The sequence below is a fragment of the Phytophthora sojae genome, assembly GCF_000149755.1.
Source record: "Phytophthora sojae unplaced genomic scaffold PHYSOscaffold_6, whole genome shotgun sequence".
In the NCBI taxonomy this organism is placed as follows: Eukaryota; Oomycota; class Peronosporomycetes; order Peronosporales; family Peronosporaceae; genus Phytophthora; species Phytophthora sojae.
Window position 1 is genome coordinate 1,009,838 of NW_009258120.1, and position 16,472 is coordinate 1,026,309.

General features: G+C 54.9%; 6 protein-coding genes across 6 annotated transcripts; 4 read left to right on the forward strand and 2 right to left on the reverse strand.

Annotated features, from left to right (window-relative positions):
* Positions 1 to 274: 274 nt before the first annotated feature.
* On the forward strand, positions 275 to 1,621 carry PHYSODRAFT_302841 (hypothetical protein; the record flags this gene model as incomplete). Its single annotated transcript, XM_009532220.1, has 3 exons — positions 275 to 613; positions 665 to 867; positions 1,030 to 1,621. 3 exons carry the CDS (start codon positions 275 to 277, stop codon positions 1,619 to 1,621), a joined length of 1,134 nt encoding a protein of 377 aa, XP_009530515.1.
* Positions 1,622 to 2,586: 965 nt separating this feature from the next.
* On the forward strand, positions 2,587 to 4,856 carry PHYSODRAFT_256329 (hypothetical protein; the record flags this gene model as incomplete). The annotated part of the gene is made up of 7 exons (XM_009532221.1): positions 2,587 to 2,951; positions 3,136 to 3,235; positions 3,347 to 3,443; positions 3,671 to 3,770; positions 3,839 to 4,230; positions 4,317 to 4,444; positions 4,566 to 4,856. The coding sequence occupies 7 exons, from the start codon at positions 2,587 to 2,589 to the stop codon at positions 4,854 to 4,856; spliced, it is 1,473 nt and encodes a 490-aa protein (XP_009530516.1).
* A 489-nt stretch (positions 4,857 to 5,345) lies between these two features.
* PHYSODRAFT_561893 (hypothetical protein) lies at positions 5,346 to 7,054 on the forward strand. Its single transcript, XM_009532222.1, has one exon. It carries the CDS (start codon positions 5,530 to 5,532, stop codon positions 6,850 to 6,852), a length of 1,323 nt encoding a protein of 440 aa, XP_009530517.1. The 5' UTR covers positions 5,346 to 5,529; the 3' UTR covers positions 6,853 to 7,054.
* A 114-nt stretch (positions 7,055 to 7,168) lies between these two features.
* Positions 7,169 to 7,778, reverse strand: PHYSODRAFT_286542 (hypothetical protein). The gene is made up of 2 exons (XM_009532223.1): positions 7,629 to 7,778; positions 7,169 to 7,549 (listed from the first exon to the last, which is right to left on the reverse strand). The coding sequence occupies exons 1-2, from the start codon at positions 7,739 to 7,741 to the stop codon at positions 7,435 to 7,437; spliced, it is 228 nt and encodes a 75-aa protein (XP_009530518.1). The 5' UTR covers positions 7,742 to 7,778; the 3' UTR covers positions 7,169 to 7,434.
* Positions 7,779 to 8,597: 819 nt separating this feature from the next.
* PHYSODRAFT_286543 (hypothetical protein) lies at positions 8,598 to 9,114 on the reverse strand. The gene has a single exon (XM_009532224.1). The coding sequence runs from the start codon at positions 9,092 to 9,094 to the stop codon at positions 8,738 to 8,740; it is 357 nt and encodes a 118-aa protein (XP_009530519.1). The 5' UTR covers positions 9,095 to 9,114; the 3' UTR covers positions 8,598 to 8,737.
* A 288-nt stretch (positions 9,115 to 9,402) lies between these two features.
* Positions 9,403 to 15,612, forward strand: PHYSODRAFT_511790 (hypothetical protein; the record flags this gene model as incomplete). The annotated part of the gene is made up of 1 exon (XM_009532225.1): positions 9,403 to 15,612. The coding sequence occupies one exon, from the start codon at positions 9,403 to 9,405 to the stop codon at positions 15,610 to 15,612; it is 6,210 nt and encodes a 2,069-aa protein (XP_009530520.1).
* Between the last annotated feature and the right edge of the window lie 860 nt (positions 15,613 to 16,472).

The following is a 16,472-nucleotide window of genomic DNA, read 5'->3' on the forward strand; positions in this document are numbered from 1 at the left end:
TGTCCCGAGATTTTGCCTTGCCAGCTTGCCAAAACCCATATGTTTTGGGGTGTCAAGTTGGGTTGATTGTCGTTGGAGGCGCTCAATAATATGTGAACTTTCTAGACTGACACAGCTCATTCAATACATTCGTTTTGGGCGTGTAGCTTTCCGATGGTGTGCGCACGGCTTCATAATTCCTAATTTTAGCAACACAACAACAAAATTTGTGGATTTGGGTGGCAAATTGGTGCCCTGTACTTACCGGTTCACGAGTGGTACAAAGGTTGCTTCAATGTCGCGCCAAAAAGCGATGTTGCACCAAGAAAGATTGCGCGCCGGGTATCACCTCGATTGCGCCCACTTCAACGTCTTTGCTTCCATGCCATTGCGTGTCGTCTCCTCGCCCTCATTTCTCCAAGAATCGCCTTGCCCATGGTTCGCGTTGTCATCTTCAACGCCGACACGACGCACCTTCTCGGCAGTTGAGCGCGTTTTGGTCGCCGCCGGGATGCCGCACTCCCCCGTCGTGTATCTACAGGAGCTCAACGAAGACGTGCATGTACTCGGAGAGAAAATGCACTTTGAGCACGCTAGCTTAACGTCCAGTGCGCGTGTGTTCAAGTTTGGTCAGGTACACTAGTTGCTCAAGAGAATCTCGACGGTGTGGTTAACCTTAACGCAGGGGGATGCTTGGCAGGCAGAGGATGGCGTAGAGAGGACGGTGGGGCCTCGCACGTTAGCCCAGGTCGGACGCTTCGCATCGAACTTGATTGCGCGGCGTGCTATTGTGGACTTGCCGGCTTGTGCACTAAAAGTCGAGAATGAAAGCGCCACCATCCGCATGAAAATTCGCTTGGTGACGTTAACGACCTTGCCCTTTGTCCGGTTTGCAGCGGCCTCTGCAGCGAAACCGTTGACCTCTTGCTCGGATAGCTTACGCTGACCCTTGAGTGACATATCCCGGAAAGCTATCAGCTCTTCTGCAGTCATGCGTACGTAGCGCGGAAACCCGTCCTGAATAAGATCCAGTGCCTCTTCAACAGATAGCGGAGGTTTCGGGCGTCGAGTCTTCACCGAAGGTGTTGCTCTTCGAGGCGTCATAGGCACCGAAGCTACTGTAGGCGTCGTAGGCGTCGAAGCTGAACTCGTAGCTGCTGAAGGTGCTGAAGTCGTCGTAGCTGCTGGAGGTGCTGAAGTCGTCGTAGCTGCTCCGCGTGACGTAGCTACTGCTGAAGTCGTCGTAGCTGCTGGAGGTGCTGAACTCGTAGCTGCTGAAGGTGCTGAAGTCGTCGTAGCTGCTGGAGGTGCTGAAGTCGTCGTAGCTGCTCCGCGTGACGTAGCTACTGCTGAAGTCGTCGTAGCTGCTGGAGGTGCTGAACTCGTAGCTGCTGAAGGTGCTGAAGTCGTCGTAGCTGCTCCGCGTGACGTAGCTACTGCTGAAGTCGTCGTAGCTGCTGGAGGTGCTGAACTCGTAGCTGCTCTGCGTGACGTAGCTGCTGTTGAAGTACGAGCTGCCTTCGCGGGGGGTGCACCTTGCTGTTCCCCCCAGAGGCCCTCGCTGTCCCTCCGACGCTTGGGGATAATCTTGTCAATATCAGGATTTGTCGAGCGCAACTTGCCAGCGGCTTCTTGGACTTGACGTTCAATTCTATCTAACGCGTTCCGTGAGAAGTACAATCGCGAACTAGTTGGTAAGGGTATGGGGCAGTTCCACAGCGACTTTGAGCTCGATGGCTCTGAAGGTGAAGTATTTGCTACTGAGAGCTACTTCATCGGTAAGAAGACCTATGTAGACTTTCTAAAATGCACTGAGAATGATGTTGAGGGCGTCCACAAGCGCATGAAGGGTATTCCAAGCAAACTGATCACGGATCCTCGAAAGACCTATAAAGAACTTTTCGATGGCATCGACCAAGAATTTGACATGACTGCAGCATGTCCAATTAAGATCGATAACAAGAGCCAGCGTGTCAGCCGAAGACAAGCATTTACACGTATTGTCAAAGCTTAAGTAATGTAATATAGCAGAGTTTAGACCAACATGGAAACTCAATACGTAGATGATTTCAACGAAACGGAAGAGGCGTATGATAATAATTACGAAGAATGCATGCAGAGCCCAGTTAAGAAGATCACTAAAAAAAGAGAGACGTCTCTACTCGTCCGGTCCGAGGGGTCGCAGCCGCAGGCGAATGACCCCTGGGGGCATTTCGCCAGAGCGCCAGCTCTATATGAATTTAATGATATTGCTACTCGTGCTCGTCCTCTATCGCCGAAGCAAAAAAAGAAGTACCAAGGACTTCTGACTTTGCATCCAGACAAGCTGATGTTTGGAACAATTGAAGATTATTGCTCGTATAAAAAAGCTTGGAGCGTAAAGTCGTCTCTCCACCAATGACTCTACGACCCCTTTACCTCAAAAATCGCCGGAGAGATCTTCCCAGAACGTATTGCGGTACTCTGCGGAGAGTATTGTTGTAAACTCTATCTTTTCAAAACATCTTATGGAAAGTATAGCTAACTGCAAACGCTAATGATTGGCTAAAATGTGAACTAACTTTTTTCGCTTCCATTCCTGAACTCGACAGTCGGAGCACAGCAACGATGGAGGTGCTTCTCGCTGAAAATGCGCTGCTACGTCAGCAGGTCCAACAGCTAGAAGCCCAACTCACCCACGCGCTGGCGCTGCTGGATAGTGAGCGCCAAGAACGCGCTGAAGACCTCCGCAGCCACCGCCGCGAGAGACTGGCTCTCATCAACGATATCGGCGGGAGGGTTGATGGTCTTCTAACCACGCATAATGAAACGAAGGACGCTATCATTGACCGTTTGGATACACTAGAAGGCAAACTCACCGACCCAGAGCGACGGATTAATCAGGTTGAAGGCGATGAGGAGGTGATTGTACCATTCACCATGGACGGCAATCCGATTGATTTACGGAATAATTTTCAGAAGGAAGCTACACGGTCAGTCCGGGCAAATATTGGTCGGGTACGTTCAAGTCCAAGTATGGAGCTTAACAGGTACCATCAGGGCAGGAGGAAGCGGGCGCGAGAGGAATCGAGTTCAAGTGTTGCAGGTCGAAAGTCAGCCAAGACCTCATCGAAGACATTATTAACCGAGTCCTACTTGACTGCATTGCGACGAAAGATTGACCGAGCGCTTCGAGTATCTTCTCACCAAGAATGTAGAGGATCGTCTCCTGATGTACCGCATTCTGGACCAACAAGCGAACGAGACTGCCGCTGAGGTTCAACGGCAGCTGAATCAGGATGCGGAGCGCCGCCGGAGAAAAGCGGAGGAGGAGGAGGCGATACTCCAACTCCATGCCGACGAAGAAGCGAACCAATTTTGGCGACAGACTGAAGAGCAGGCCCGTGCAGAGCGAGAGGCAGCCCGGATCCAGCAACAGAATGCCGTGGCGGCGGCACGACGCGAGCTGGCGGCTATTCAGGAAGGTTTAGCTCTGGCTGTACAGCTCACTCGCTTGGATCTCGAAGTGCAGATGCTACGGAGCCTTGGACTAGATGATCGGAGCCGCAACGCACGCAATGCCTATCTCTGGTTACGGAGCATCGGTGGATTTTAAGGTTGTTGCTGCGTGCAGGCTTGTAAGGCACACCAGAATAAAATCTTGCAAATCTTGGAAGTTATATCTGTAAAAATCTAATTTGTAATAAAATAGATTTTACGACGATACAAATTCAACCTGAGGACAGCGCCGGAGCACTCGTCTGGACGGAAGCACACCAGTGTAGGGCCAGCGTCGGTGTTGATTCGTGCGCGTGTGTGCATCCTCCCCACGTGCTTAGTCCACCTCATACTCACCCGCGTATTGTGCCGTGTTCATCAGTGCCAAGATGAGCGTCGTCGCCGCCTCGCAGCCGCAAAAGACCTACTCGCTGGCGGACAAGAAGCCCTACTTCAAGCACTTCTACCCCAGGGATGTGGCCATCCTGGCCGTGCGCTCCACGGCCATGCAGGGTCTGATGCTCTTCAACGCGTACGTGGCGTCGCTGGACCTGGACGTGTCGGACGAGGAGGAGTCGAGCGAGGACGAGTTCGAAGACGTGGACGCCGCCGCCGAGGACAAGGAGGAGTTCGTGGCCCCCTCCATGGAGGAGTTCAGCCTCGCCACCGTCAAGTCCTTCGGCAAGTCGCTGAGCATCACCACGTACGTGCGCTCGCTCGAGGAGGTGGCGCTGTGCCTCTTCCGCCCGCAGATCGTCAGCAAACTTATCAAAGGTATGCGAGACGATACGCAACGTCGCTGAATATGCTAGCGAGGCATGCCTTTTGCTGATGTTGTTGTCCGCTGTATCAATGTGCAGACATCAGCAAGTCGGCGATGCGCAAGTACTCGCGCACGTCGAGTCGCATCGCTGCGGCGGCCTTGATGGTCAAAACGGGCATGCGTGCCAACGTGCTGAGCCACCTTGCTATTTTCCTGGTGGAGGAGGTGCGTTGCTATCCTTTGTCTTGTTGTTGCTGCTACTCTGTGGTGACAATGTTGATCTAACTTTTGAAGCACTTAAACTCACCGACAATGAATTGTGTGTCTTCGCCTTGAAACCCAACAGACGCAGCAGATCGTGGTCATTCTGTACCGACGCTTCGTGTCAAGGAAAGGAGGCAAGAAGTCCAAGAACAATCTGCGCTCTATCGAGGAGGGCGTCCAGAGCAGCGGCAGCGACGAGGAGGAGGACACGCTATCGACGTTCGTCGCCGCCACGGGCCGCAACGCATCTCGCTCCGCTTTGGCCGTCATCACGGGCGGCGTTGGCGCGGCGGTGGGCACGATGGTGCGACCAGGTATCGGCACGATGATCGGAGGGACGTTGGGCGACACCCTCGGCTACGTGCTGTTTTAGACGCGAGGTTGGGCTTCGCGGGGACGAACGAAGCAGAAGACCCACCGAATGCATAACTGCAACATCAATGCTATACCAAGACAGCCACAGGAACTCCGACCGCGGAACTGCTTGCACTCTTTGCCTACCGCCCTCATATGGCTTACGGACGATCGGATACTTGCCGCATGGCGCGGCATCAACACACGGAAGCCATTTTTTCGCGGCAGAGTTACCGGTGCAGCTCGAAACATCCTTGTTGTCCGCTGGTCCGAAATGAATTTGAAGGGACCGTTTTTTATACTTGACAAGCAAAGCGCGACCCACTTAAATCGAGACGGAGCCAACGGTTCCTTTCGTGGAAGTTCCAATATGCATTTCGTCAGGTTCGTACCAGTATCCAGATTACCTGCTGCCGTCATTCGCGACGGCGTCACTGAAGTGGATATATGCCCTAGTGCAGGGGGGCACTTGCGGAATAAAAGAATGCCAGCTCACAAAGCAAAGAGCGCGCGCGTCGTCGACGTGATCGAGGCGCTCTGAGTGTCTGCCCGCCGCCCGCCCCGCAGCGTAGCGGCCTCCCCGCAGCACCAGCGCTCTCCCCGCGCCTCCCAGCACTACAGACGCGCTCTGCTCTCGCCTCACGTCACCTGATTACGCCGTCCAGCGCGACTTCAAAGCCCAGACGCAGCTCATGACCACGGCGTCGACAATGTACATGGAGACCGTGTCGCTGAACGACGACGCGCCCCCGTCGTCGGCCTCGGCCCCCACCTCGACGGTGCTGGACGTGGACTCGCTGGAGTCGCAGTTCTCGCAGCCGGCGGCGCTCAAGGCCTCCAAGGACGCCGCGTCGTCGCCCGAGATCGCGGTGCCCGTGTCCGACAGCGATAGCGACGAGGACGGCAACGGCCAGAACAAGGACGTGAACGTGCAGTCAACGGGGGCCATCAACGGCCTGAGCTTCCAGAAGCACGCGGACGACGCCGTCGTGGTGGACGTGGACCTCGGACACAGCGACAGCAACGGCTTCAGCAGCCAGAATGGCAACCAGCAGCAACACGCGCTGCCCCCGCTGCGCGTCATGACGCAGAAGCTGCCCGTGGAGGAGCGAGACTACGTGGACACGACGCTGTTCTCCCCCGAGGTCTCGAGGCATGCCATGGAGGTGGCCCATCGCCGTGCAAAAGCTATCGCCAACGAGGTCAAGGAGATGATCGAGTTGGAAGGCGAAGTAGCAGGCGCCGCCAAGACCAAGATGTCCCCGGCCGAAGCTGTGGGCATCATTGGCGGCGCCTTTGCGAGCTCGCTGCAACGCGCCAAGAAGTTGGTGAAGCCTGGAACCAAGGAATACGATCTATTGTCTGGGACATCCCCGTCGGCAGGCATGTCAAAACTGGACGATCTTGATAGGGACGGAGACGGACTGCAGCTGTCGCCGGATGCAACGCAAAGCGACGGAAAGCACTTCCGTACGCCTAAATTGAGACCCGCGCTGAAGCGGATCTCGGCGTACTCGGCGGCAGCTGCGCTTGAACCTGAGAAGAAGACCTCGAGTACTCGGCAACAGAAGAAGAAAGGCATTCAGTGGCACGAAGACGTGCTGGACGCCGATGAGGAGTTCTACGAAGACGACAGCGAGGAGCAGGAGACACGCTCGCTCATGAATGGAGACGGAGATGGCATCAACAACAGCAACGGAAGCCCTCGACCCCAGATCCTCAACTACAGCAGCAAGAATGACGGACAGCTCACGCCTCGCAGCAAGAAGAAACGCAAAAAGCTGGTCAGGACCATGATGCGGCGACTCACGCCGCGCGAGAAGGAGGAGCTGTACCGACAACGACCAGATCTGATGATTGTGCCGAACTGGGCGCAGAAGTACCGCGAGGAGCTGGCGGGCGAGGACTCGACTCGCTGGAATGCCTGGCTGCTTGGACTTATCTCGGTGTTGGCTGTGCTGCTGTTGGTGTTCGTTCTGCTCATCGTGCGGCAGCGCGCCGCCGCCGCGACTTAAATCAACCAAGTAGCCGGACCCCATTAGAGACGAGCGGCCACGCGGGACGTGGCCTGCTCCCAGTTTTTGCTGCTTTATGTTTGGCTTGTTTGATTGAACCTTATAGCTTGACGCGCAGAGAGAGCGAGCGAGGCGAGTGGAGAACTGCGCTACCAGATCACAACTACGAACTCACATTCCATAAAATATTTACTGGGACGTCAGCGCGTTTTACTTTATCACCGTCGGTTTCTTCGGCTTCTCTATCTCTTTGGGAATACTACTACTACGTAGTAGCATATCTTTTGGAGCAGTGTTCAGCAATGCAACCAACGCTCAAGCTAGCAAGAAACAAGCACGCATTTCGTGTATTTCTTGAGGGGTTTGAATTAAATCGTCGTCGCGTAGAGGACGCCAAATTGCAGAAAACGAAGAGCTGGGTTAAACGAGAGAGACAACGGGCCCGAAGGCAGCCTCAAAGACAGCGAGAGCTCGCCAATCCTGGAGGTACTACAAGCCACGCTGCTATCTTTCCTCTCTTCCGTCCACGCCGCGTCCTTTCCTTCAACCTACGCGCACGTCCCCGAGGCAGTCCGAGCGCGCCTAGTGGTGGCTGTGGTCGAACTTGCCGTTGACGCGCTTCCAGTAGTTGCTCTTCTCCTTGTCCTCCTGGGTGGCGCCACGCGTGGGGAGGATGCCGCAGATCACCCACGCAGCACTGAAGGGGGTAGAAATAAATCCATGTTAAATAAGGGGGTCTCTCTACAAAGTGGTGGAAGATTGCTATCAGTACGTACGCTCCGGCGATGAGGAAGGGCTGGAAGTAGGAGCGCTTGGACTCGTGCACCAGGAACTTGGTGTAGGGCAGCTTGTGCCATCTCACGGCCTTCTTGGCAACGGCGGCAGTCATCGTGGGTCTGGGGGCTCTTGGGCTTCCTGTGGCGACGGCGATGGCTGTTGTGGCGAAAGAGAGGCCCAGAACGCTCGGGGGAGAGCGGCGGGCCAATGGATACCCTCGGAAGGCTGGTGCATCGTGTTGGACAGGGACCTGTCAGACATTATATGGTCGCACTTAGTCGAAGGCAGTTAGACCAGCATGACATCAAGGCACCTGAATGCGCAGGGCAACGAAGGAGAAGTCTGCGTGGAGAACCACCATGAGTTGATACTGATGTACGAAGCCAATATGCCCTTGGACGTATGGCTATTTTACTTCTAGATGAATAGAATCTTGATCTCCGCTCGACGCACGCCATTTGCATACAAGTTTAAAAAGCCAAGATGCACAAAACTCAAGCCATGCTCCATTTCAAGTCTTCTCAGCGCACTGAACCACTTCGCCCTAGCATTGCTTGTACTTCACTCGTCGACCAAATAACGCCAAGAAATTGGCTATTGTGCCTAAGTGCAGCGTGTATGAAGGAAGACATCCTTGAGAACTTCCATAGGACAGCAATCGTTCTTACGGCTCGCAAAGACCTAGCAACGCAGCATAACAAACACACAAGCCATTCCATCTCCCACCCTTCAAAGTAAAGCTGTGCAATACGAGCTCTGAGGGCATCACCGTTAAGCCGATCAGAGGAGTTCAGGGGACTTCGCCCAGCGCGCTGCATCATCACCTGTAACCTGTGTCCTGATACTCGCCCGACCTGCTGCATTCCTGCCTCCTTCCGCGATTCCTGAACCTGTCTCCTGTTTCCTCACCCTCGCCGCACACACACCCAGAAACCTGCGAAGACCCGCAACCCGCAACACACGAGATAGCACAGACGAAGACGCTTGCCGAAAGCCTTTGATTTCACCGGAAGAATAGACGCGCGAGTCCATTACGGATTAAAGCGGGGTCAGACGGTCACAACGGCTGGCTTGTGTCTAGTTGCAGCGCTGGCTAACAACGCACAGCTTAGTAGTCCTCGTCTCCGCCGAACATGTCCATGCCGCCGCCCATGTCGACCTCTTCCTCCTCCTCGACGGCCTTCTCCTCCTCCTTGGCCTCAGCGTCGGCGGCACCGGCAGCGGCGCCCGGGGCAGCGGCACCGCCAGCGGCGGCTCCGCCCGTAGAGATGAGCTCGATGATCTTGCCCTCCTTGGACAGCAGCGACGCGAAGAGCGTGGGCCAGTAGGGCTCCACCTCGTTGCCCGAGGCGTGCACGATGTGCTGGATGGCCTCCGGGGTGATCTCGTGCTCCCCGTCGAAGAGGATCATGGAGGCGTACGCCACGCAAAGCTCGTCGTGCTGCTCCTTGGTGATCGTCGACATTCTTCCTTTTCGCTTTCGGCAAATAAATGCCCCGCGGCTGGCTGCGTCCGCCAGCGCGGGCCTATTGGTTGGCGGCGAGCTGCTGTGCGCGTAGTTCGCGCTAGGTACGATTTGTGTCGAGCACATCGATACTCGCGTGGTCCACGTAGATTGGTCGCGCGAGTAATTACGCTTTTTACTCACACGACCTTCGCGTCACCTGTACATATTTGATGTGTTGTACATAGTGCCCAATTTCAAACAGCTCGAAGCGCGCCATCCTTCCGCACGCCGAGCCGAGCACCTCGACGGCGAGAAAGAGCGTCGGCATGCGCGCCGCCAGCGACGCCAGCAGGACCACCAGCAAGTGGGCGTCTCGTGCATCGCTCGACCCGTTCGCCGGTGCGTCTACTGACCCGTTGGACGTCCAAAACGGCGCCGAAACGGCCGCGTTATCGCCGGATCAAGCCGACGACGGCAAGGAGAACCGCATCCCGTCCAGCGGCCGCAATTGGGGCCACCCGAACGTCTCCATGAGTCGCGGACACCGACAATCACTCCTGGAGGCGCAGCTGCTGCCCCCAGAGCTCAATTTCGAGGCCTCCGCGCCGCTGTCGCTGCTCGGGAAGCGGCCGAACCCAGACAAGCGCTCGCCCGCTGCCCACAGAGCGTCCCAGAGCGACGATGAATCAGATTCTGATACCGAACGTGCTGCGCGGAACCCGTGGGTAGCGTCTAATGCGGTGGCGCACTTCGAACAGCGCGCGCTGGAGCTCCATGGATCGTCGCTGGAGCTGGAACACACTGAGGACGTTGGCTCCGGCTCGGCCACGATGCTGGTGGACGACTTCAGCCACTTGGGACAGCTGCGCTTCGGCGCGGTCCCTCTGGGCGAGAGGAGGGGCAGGCAACTGACGCTGGAGAATGCCAGCGAGCTGGGCAACGCTCGCATTAAATATGAAGGATACACTCTCGTGCGCGACGGATCGGGTGTGGAGAATGCAGCAGCGACCAAGTCGAGGTTTAAGTGTGACTTGCACGTTTGTGTGGTGGACGCAATGAAGTCCGTGACGCTGAGAGTAACGTTTGAGCCGCAACAGGGAGATGTAGGGCGAGAGGTGACGGCCATGCTCAGGTTTACCGTGAACGATCGCTTCAAGTTGCAGTGCAGAGCCACTGGGTCGGTCACGCCGCGTGTGCCGAAGGTGGCTAGGTTCGGACGGTCGCGTCCCTCTCGTTCGGTGGATACGGTGGTAGTGGTGTCGAGGGAGAAGCAGACGCGGCCGCCTAGGACACCTGCGGTGAATACCAGACAGATGACGTCGGAGCCGAGGAGTACTGCGTTCACCATTTCTAGCGCGTTGAGTGCGGGCCACCACGAGCCCGAACAGGAGCCTGTCGTCGTCAGGCCGAGAGCACAGGTTGGCGACAAACGCCCCTCATCGATGTCGATTGAGTTTTCGCCGCCTCGGAACGGACCGAAGAGAAGGAGAAGTGAACCGCGTATGGGTATGACTAGGGTATTGACGCCAAGGAAAATCCTCGGTGCCGGACAAGACCCACCATCCGCGAAGAAACGTTTCTCTGGGTCCTGGTGGAAACAGCGCCAGGAGGTGTACGACGAGAACTGGATGGCAAAGCAGACTGAAGGTTTCACGAAATGGATGAATTACGTTTTATTAGATGGAACCGCACAGCGTCTCAGTGGAGGCGATGCGGAGGATGATGCCGAGGAACAGGGCACAGGAGCAAAGCGCAGGTTTGATTTCTCGTCGCTGCGGGTGCTGGCTCAGAAACGCATGGAGTCGAAATGGGCTCAAGCAGCAGTTGAATTATACCATTCTCCAAGCATGGACGACATTTTGTTCAATCTGCAGGATGAAATTGGCAACCAAGGGCTACTTTTCCGCGCCGACCGTCCTGTATACGCAGACGTTGGGCTACAGGAAGAGCTCATTGGCCTGCTGAACAACTATCATCCCGTGTGGCTATGCTTGGGTCTCTACGCTGTTCTTGGAAACCAGGTCATGAGGCAAGAAAAGTGCTCGCTGCGAACAATTTTCAGCATCACTACCGCGAAGGCTACCAGAAAAGGGAAACAAGAGTCGCCGCCAGACAGAAGGATGCCCCAAGTATTGCGCCGGATCATTTTGAAACATTTGGTCAAGGATTCGCATGTTGCCCAAAATTATCGCTTGGTGAAAAATCTGTTGACCCCTATGGATGGTTCCACTGCGGACCGCAACGACGGTGGTAACGCCTTCAAGAACACGAAGAAAAATATCAACGGCCGTGAATACTTCGACTCGCTGACGCAGTCTTTTATGTTGAAGTTCTTCATGCTCGTGATCTTTTTGGATCGTGCGATCGAGCACAAGGCAGACAAATTCCCTCATTTTCCCTGCCTCTTCCGAGTTGCACCAACCAACAAAAAGACTACATCCAGTAAAGCTTCGAGTAGCAGCAACGTCGGCCAACAGAACAAAGCCAGCGGTGCTGGTGAGGAGCTACGGGTGAAAAACTCGCAGGTGTTTGTGACCGAATTCTGCAGACTGTTTTTGGCAAGCGAGGGTCGTATCGACAAGCATTTGAAGCAACTGGGCTACACGCTGAGGCACGAACAGACGGCATTGGATGAGATTGATCTAGAAATCAAGAGTTTGGAGACAGACATGCGCGATGGTGTCCGACTAGCTAAACTCATGGAAGCACTCACAACCTCTCCGCCGACCCCTTGTACAGGTCTGGATGGAGAGAGCGTTTCCAAGCCGAAGGGATTATCATCCTTCTTGCGCGTGCCAGCTCTGTCGCGCTTGCAGAAAGTTCACAATGTGGAGATCTGTCTGCACTTCTTGCAAGATAAATGCGGTGCAAGCGTGCTGGATAACCTAAAGAGCAGCAGTAGCAAGGAAAGCAAGCACAAAATAAGTGGGCGCGTGCGGGTGTCCTCGTCAGGATTTGCTGGTTTGCGCAGCAAGGTGGACGAGAAAATGATCGAGAACCTGGCGAAGGACATCGTGAATGGTCACCGCGAGAAGACTCTCGCGCTGTTGTGGAAGCTCATCAGTTCTTTCCAGCTGCAATCGCTTGTGGACGCCCAGACAATGAAACGGGAAACAGAGAACGTTGTCAAGCGGATGAGTTTCCGCGCGAAAGACTTTTTCGATCGTCAGCAGCGAAACGCCCCTCTCGTGCACGCTGATGAACACGAATGCTACGGGTTGTTGCTGGAGTGGTGTCGTGCCGTTTGCGCCAATTACGATGTTGGAGTGGACGACTTCTCTCGATCTTTTGCCGACGGAAAGGCGTTATGCTACCTTCTTCACTACTATCATCCGATGCTATTGTCGAAATCGGACATGCTGCCGACAACAACTGATTTACGTGACGAGGAGAATATCAGCGAGAAGATCCTCTTGTCAAATGAACAGCGGCATTTTGCTATCATCAACGATCGTATCAAGCAGCTTGGAGAAGTCCCGGTGCTAATGCCACAACAGTACAATACGAAGAACCCGCCCGAAGAGAAGATGGTCGTGACGTTCGTCTGCTACTTGCAGTCACGCTTGATGGATTCCTACAGTGAGATTCACGCTGCATCGAGATTGAAGCGTTGGTGGAAGAGCCCACTGATTCGCTTGCGATTGCACCGAAAGAAGAACATCAGTGCGCGCATCATCCAGCGATTCTGGTACACGTCCAGTCAGAAGCGATTGGCTATCCGTCAGTGCCGCAAACTCTTGCGAGCAGCTCATCTCGTGAAAAGCACCTTCCAAATGTGGGTGGCCAGGATTCAGTTCCTACGGTTGCGAAGATCTGTGGTGGCCATCCAGCGAGCATTCCGTGCTCGACAGCAACTGCGCCTTAATGGAGATTCAGTAGGCGCTGTTCTTGTAATTCAGTATCGCTGGAGGAAGCAGCTGAAGTGGAGGCGCGAAAAAGAGCGGCGACTTCACGAGACTCGGCAACGGAAGGCCGCGCAACGTATTCGTGTGAGGGCAAGCTGTGCTATCATCGAAAGAAACTGGTTGCGGTATTTGTCCAGGGAGGGAGCTCGTCTGGTACGACAACAAATGATCGCAGATCGGCACCTAGCTGCTACCCGAATTCAACTTGCATGGAGGCAAAGTCTCATGCGTGCTGCTGCACGAAAGCAACGGAAGCAGGAGTGGCAGCTAGTGCATCGTGCATCTCAAGTTATCCAGCGTGCTTGGAACATTTTCCAGTGCCGCCGCGAGGCGACCCAGCGAGCGCTGGCTCTACAGCGCTTTGAGCTGATGATGAAGGAAAAGGAACTCCAGAAGAGGCGAACCAAGCTCAAGTACAAGGTGGAAACACGTGCTGCAAAGTGCGTCCAGAAAGGATTCCGTAAGTTTGCGCTGCGTAAGAGAGATGTGGCAGCTACAAAACTGGCGAGCGCATTCCGTGGTGCTAAGCAAAAGCTACAATTCCGCAAAGAGAAGCATGCTGCTGTGGTAATCCAACGAAATGTCCGTGTTTGGCGTCGGAGAAGTCACTTTTCAGCGTTGACACAATTCTACAGTATGCTCAAGACGTACCAAAGAATGAAGGCGAATGAAGCGCAACGGCGCGCATTGCGAGCTCAGGAACTGAAGTTTAAAGTGCAGACGCGAGCAGCACTTCGCATTCAGGATCTTTACCGAAGTTACCGATTCAACAGGAGAACTTCGGCAGCGACAAGGATACAGAGCTTGGTGCGTGCTCGGATCGTGAGGAGCTGGTATTTGCACTGCCGTCGGAGTGCGTGTCTGATTCAGAGGAACGCACGGATATGGCGTCGTCAAGGACAGGTTCGAGCATTGCTGGTGTTCCAGAACATGCTCTTGCGATATCGATGCATGCAGCAGCAGGAAACACAGCGGCAAGAACGTATTCGCCAGGAGCGGCTTCGTCGCCTTCAGGAAAGCGTGGAGCACCGTGCAGCGTACCGTATCCAGTCTGTGTACCGCTTTTATGCTTATCACAAGAAGATGCTGGCGGCTACGCTTATTCAGGCGGCATTCCGTGGATTAAAGGAGCAGCAGCAGTACGCCAAAGTGCGTGCAAGTGTCGCTAAAGTGCAGCGTGCGATCCGTTCTTGGTTGTCGATGACAAGATTTCGACGGGCTCTCTTCGTGCACCGCGCAGCAGTTTGCATCCAGAAGTGTGCACACGGGTACATTTCTCGCCATCGCCGATTTAACTTTTACGCTCTCCAGACCCAGCTTCAAAGGCTGCGGGTTTTGATATCATGCTGGCGGATCGAGTTCTGGTTCAGGAACCGCATGATGAGGTACCGTAAGAAACGCGCTTTGATTGTGCGGGCTCGTTGGACGCGACTTCGTGCTGGAATTGTGCAGAAACGTACCTCGGATGTTCACAAGATTACGAGAAGTTGGAGGTCGTTCTGCTTGAGGAGTGTTATTGACGCACGGATCCAGCACAAGCTACAGATGCATGCTGCTGCCCAACGTGTGCAGGTGTGGTGGCTTGACCTGTGCTGCAAATGGGCAGAGCGCCAGCGGCGCGCCGAGGAACAGTATCAGCGCGAGATGGAGGCGATGGCGATGGCTATGGCAAAGGCGCGCGCTGCGCGTATTGTGGGTTCGTGGCTCCGCCAAAAGGTAATAATACCCTATCGGGAACGTAACTTCCACTTCGTTGCAGTGCGGAAGCTCCAGGCGTGGTGGCGAGGAACGCTGGTCCGGGTGCACCACAGTACGCCAGAGGTAACGCAGCAGCGCAAAAAGCTGTCCACGATGAAGTTGGTTGGCCAGGAGCAGCAAATCGGTGCGAGTACTTCGTCCAGCACCAGTCTGCAACAGCTTCGGGTCAGGACGCACGAGGAGAGAAACGTTCAGACTGAGCAACCGCAGACGCTCGGATCACGGTTGGATATGGCTCTGCACATGCTTTTGCACGGCAAACGGCTACAAGATATGCTGTTTGCAAGCCACACTATCGAAGTGTGCACGCGGTACTCGCGTGAGTGCTGCCGCAAGTGCGTTCAGCTCCAGATTTCGTCAACGATTTTTGCAGCCATTCGTGGCTTGAACCGCAGCCGTCCACACGTAGAGCTTCTCCACCAGCTCCTGCTGGTGCTGAAGAACCTAACGGTGTATCGGCGGTCAGCGGACAAGGTCAAGACAACACGAGCGGTTGCTACCGACGATGACAAGGACCGCCTCGACGTTGATTTGCGTGCTTTGGACACCTTGGTGGACCTGCTGCACATCCACCGCGATATGCACCACGTTTTCATCCTGTCAGCGGACGTGATCAAGTACTACCTGGGTTTGCTGAAGCCTCTCGCTGGAAGGAATCCAAACGTGCAAGAAAGTTGGAGTGAAGCCGAGAAACGCCTGAGCGGACTGCAGGAGCTGCTATCGAGGAAGTTGGCGCTGTACAATGCAACGGCCTCGTTCCGGCGCGTGAAAAATGTTCCTGAAAAGAACAGCGCGAACAGCCTCATGAGGAAGATGAACCCCAAGACAGCCGTGTCCATCATGGAGCAGCTCGTCTTGCTGCTGGAGCGGTAAAAGAGTACGCAGCACCCAGACAAATCGCTAGTATGAATGGTAACGTTATTAAATATGATTATTTGCCTGAATTGAAAGCGCGGATGGGAGTGTCCACCTGTCGATGCACTACACAGCCAACTTCTAGTAACTGCGCACTGACCTTTGTGCCGGCGTTGAGGCGAGCACAAATATCAGGCCCAGGATGTTGGCATCCATGTGATGAACTGCCATCGACTCCGCCGTTGAGTGTCGCGCAGTGCTGCCATTCATCACAACACTGATCAGTGCGACTTTCGCCTGGATTGGTAATTTTTTCTCGACGACCGGCAAGAAATCTCCATCGTGGGCGGTGAGCTCTCTCACTTCTTCACCAAAATTCCGGTTCGTTTTCGATGCGACGACCAGCTTCACGAGGTGCCGTGTCATTCGAAGTGCGGGGTTTCGCAAGCACGCTGTCAGGTCTGACACCGCATCGGGCCACCAGATCGCCATGTCCTGAATGGGCCACGCCAGTATGAGCCGAGACCACCACGTCACAGTTTGTCGTATGGAGTCTTTCTAGTAGCGGGCATACGCTGGCCAAGACACTGAGATCTACAACAGGTTGGTTGTCATCCTTACTCGCCACTTCAGTGGACAATCTGCGAATGCCACCGAAAGCCAACTTCAGAAGATCCATCGTCACCCCAAAATCTTGAAAAACCAATACCAACTCGTCACAAAGGCGCTTCTCGTTTGGGCGGAGTTTCGTCACATCAGGCGTGAACTGCGTAGAATCACCGAGTCTTGTCTTGCAAGCCCCGTAGCCAGGAACAACGAGATCCACAAAGTCGCTGTTAGTGACATCGCAAGAAGCTCGGCATCGGAAATTGCAGGAT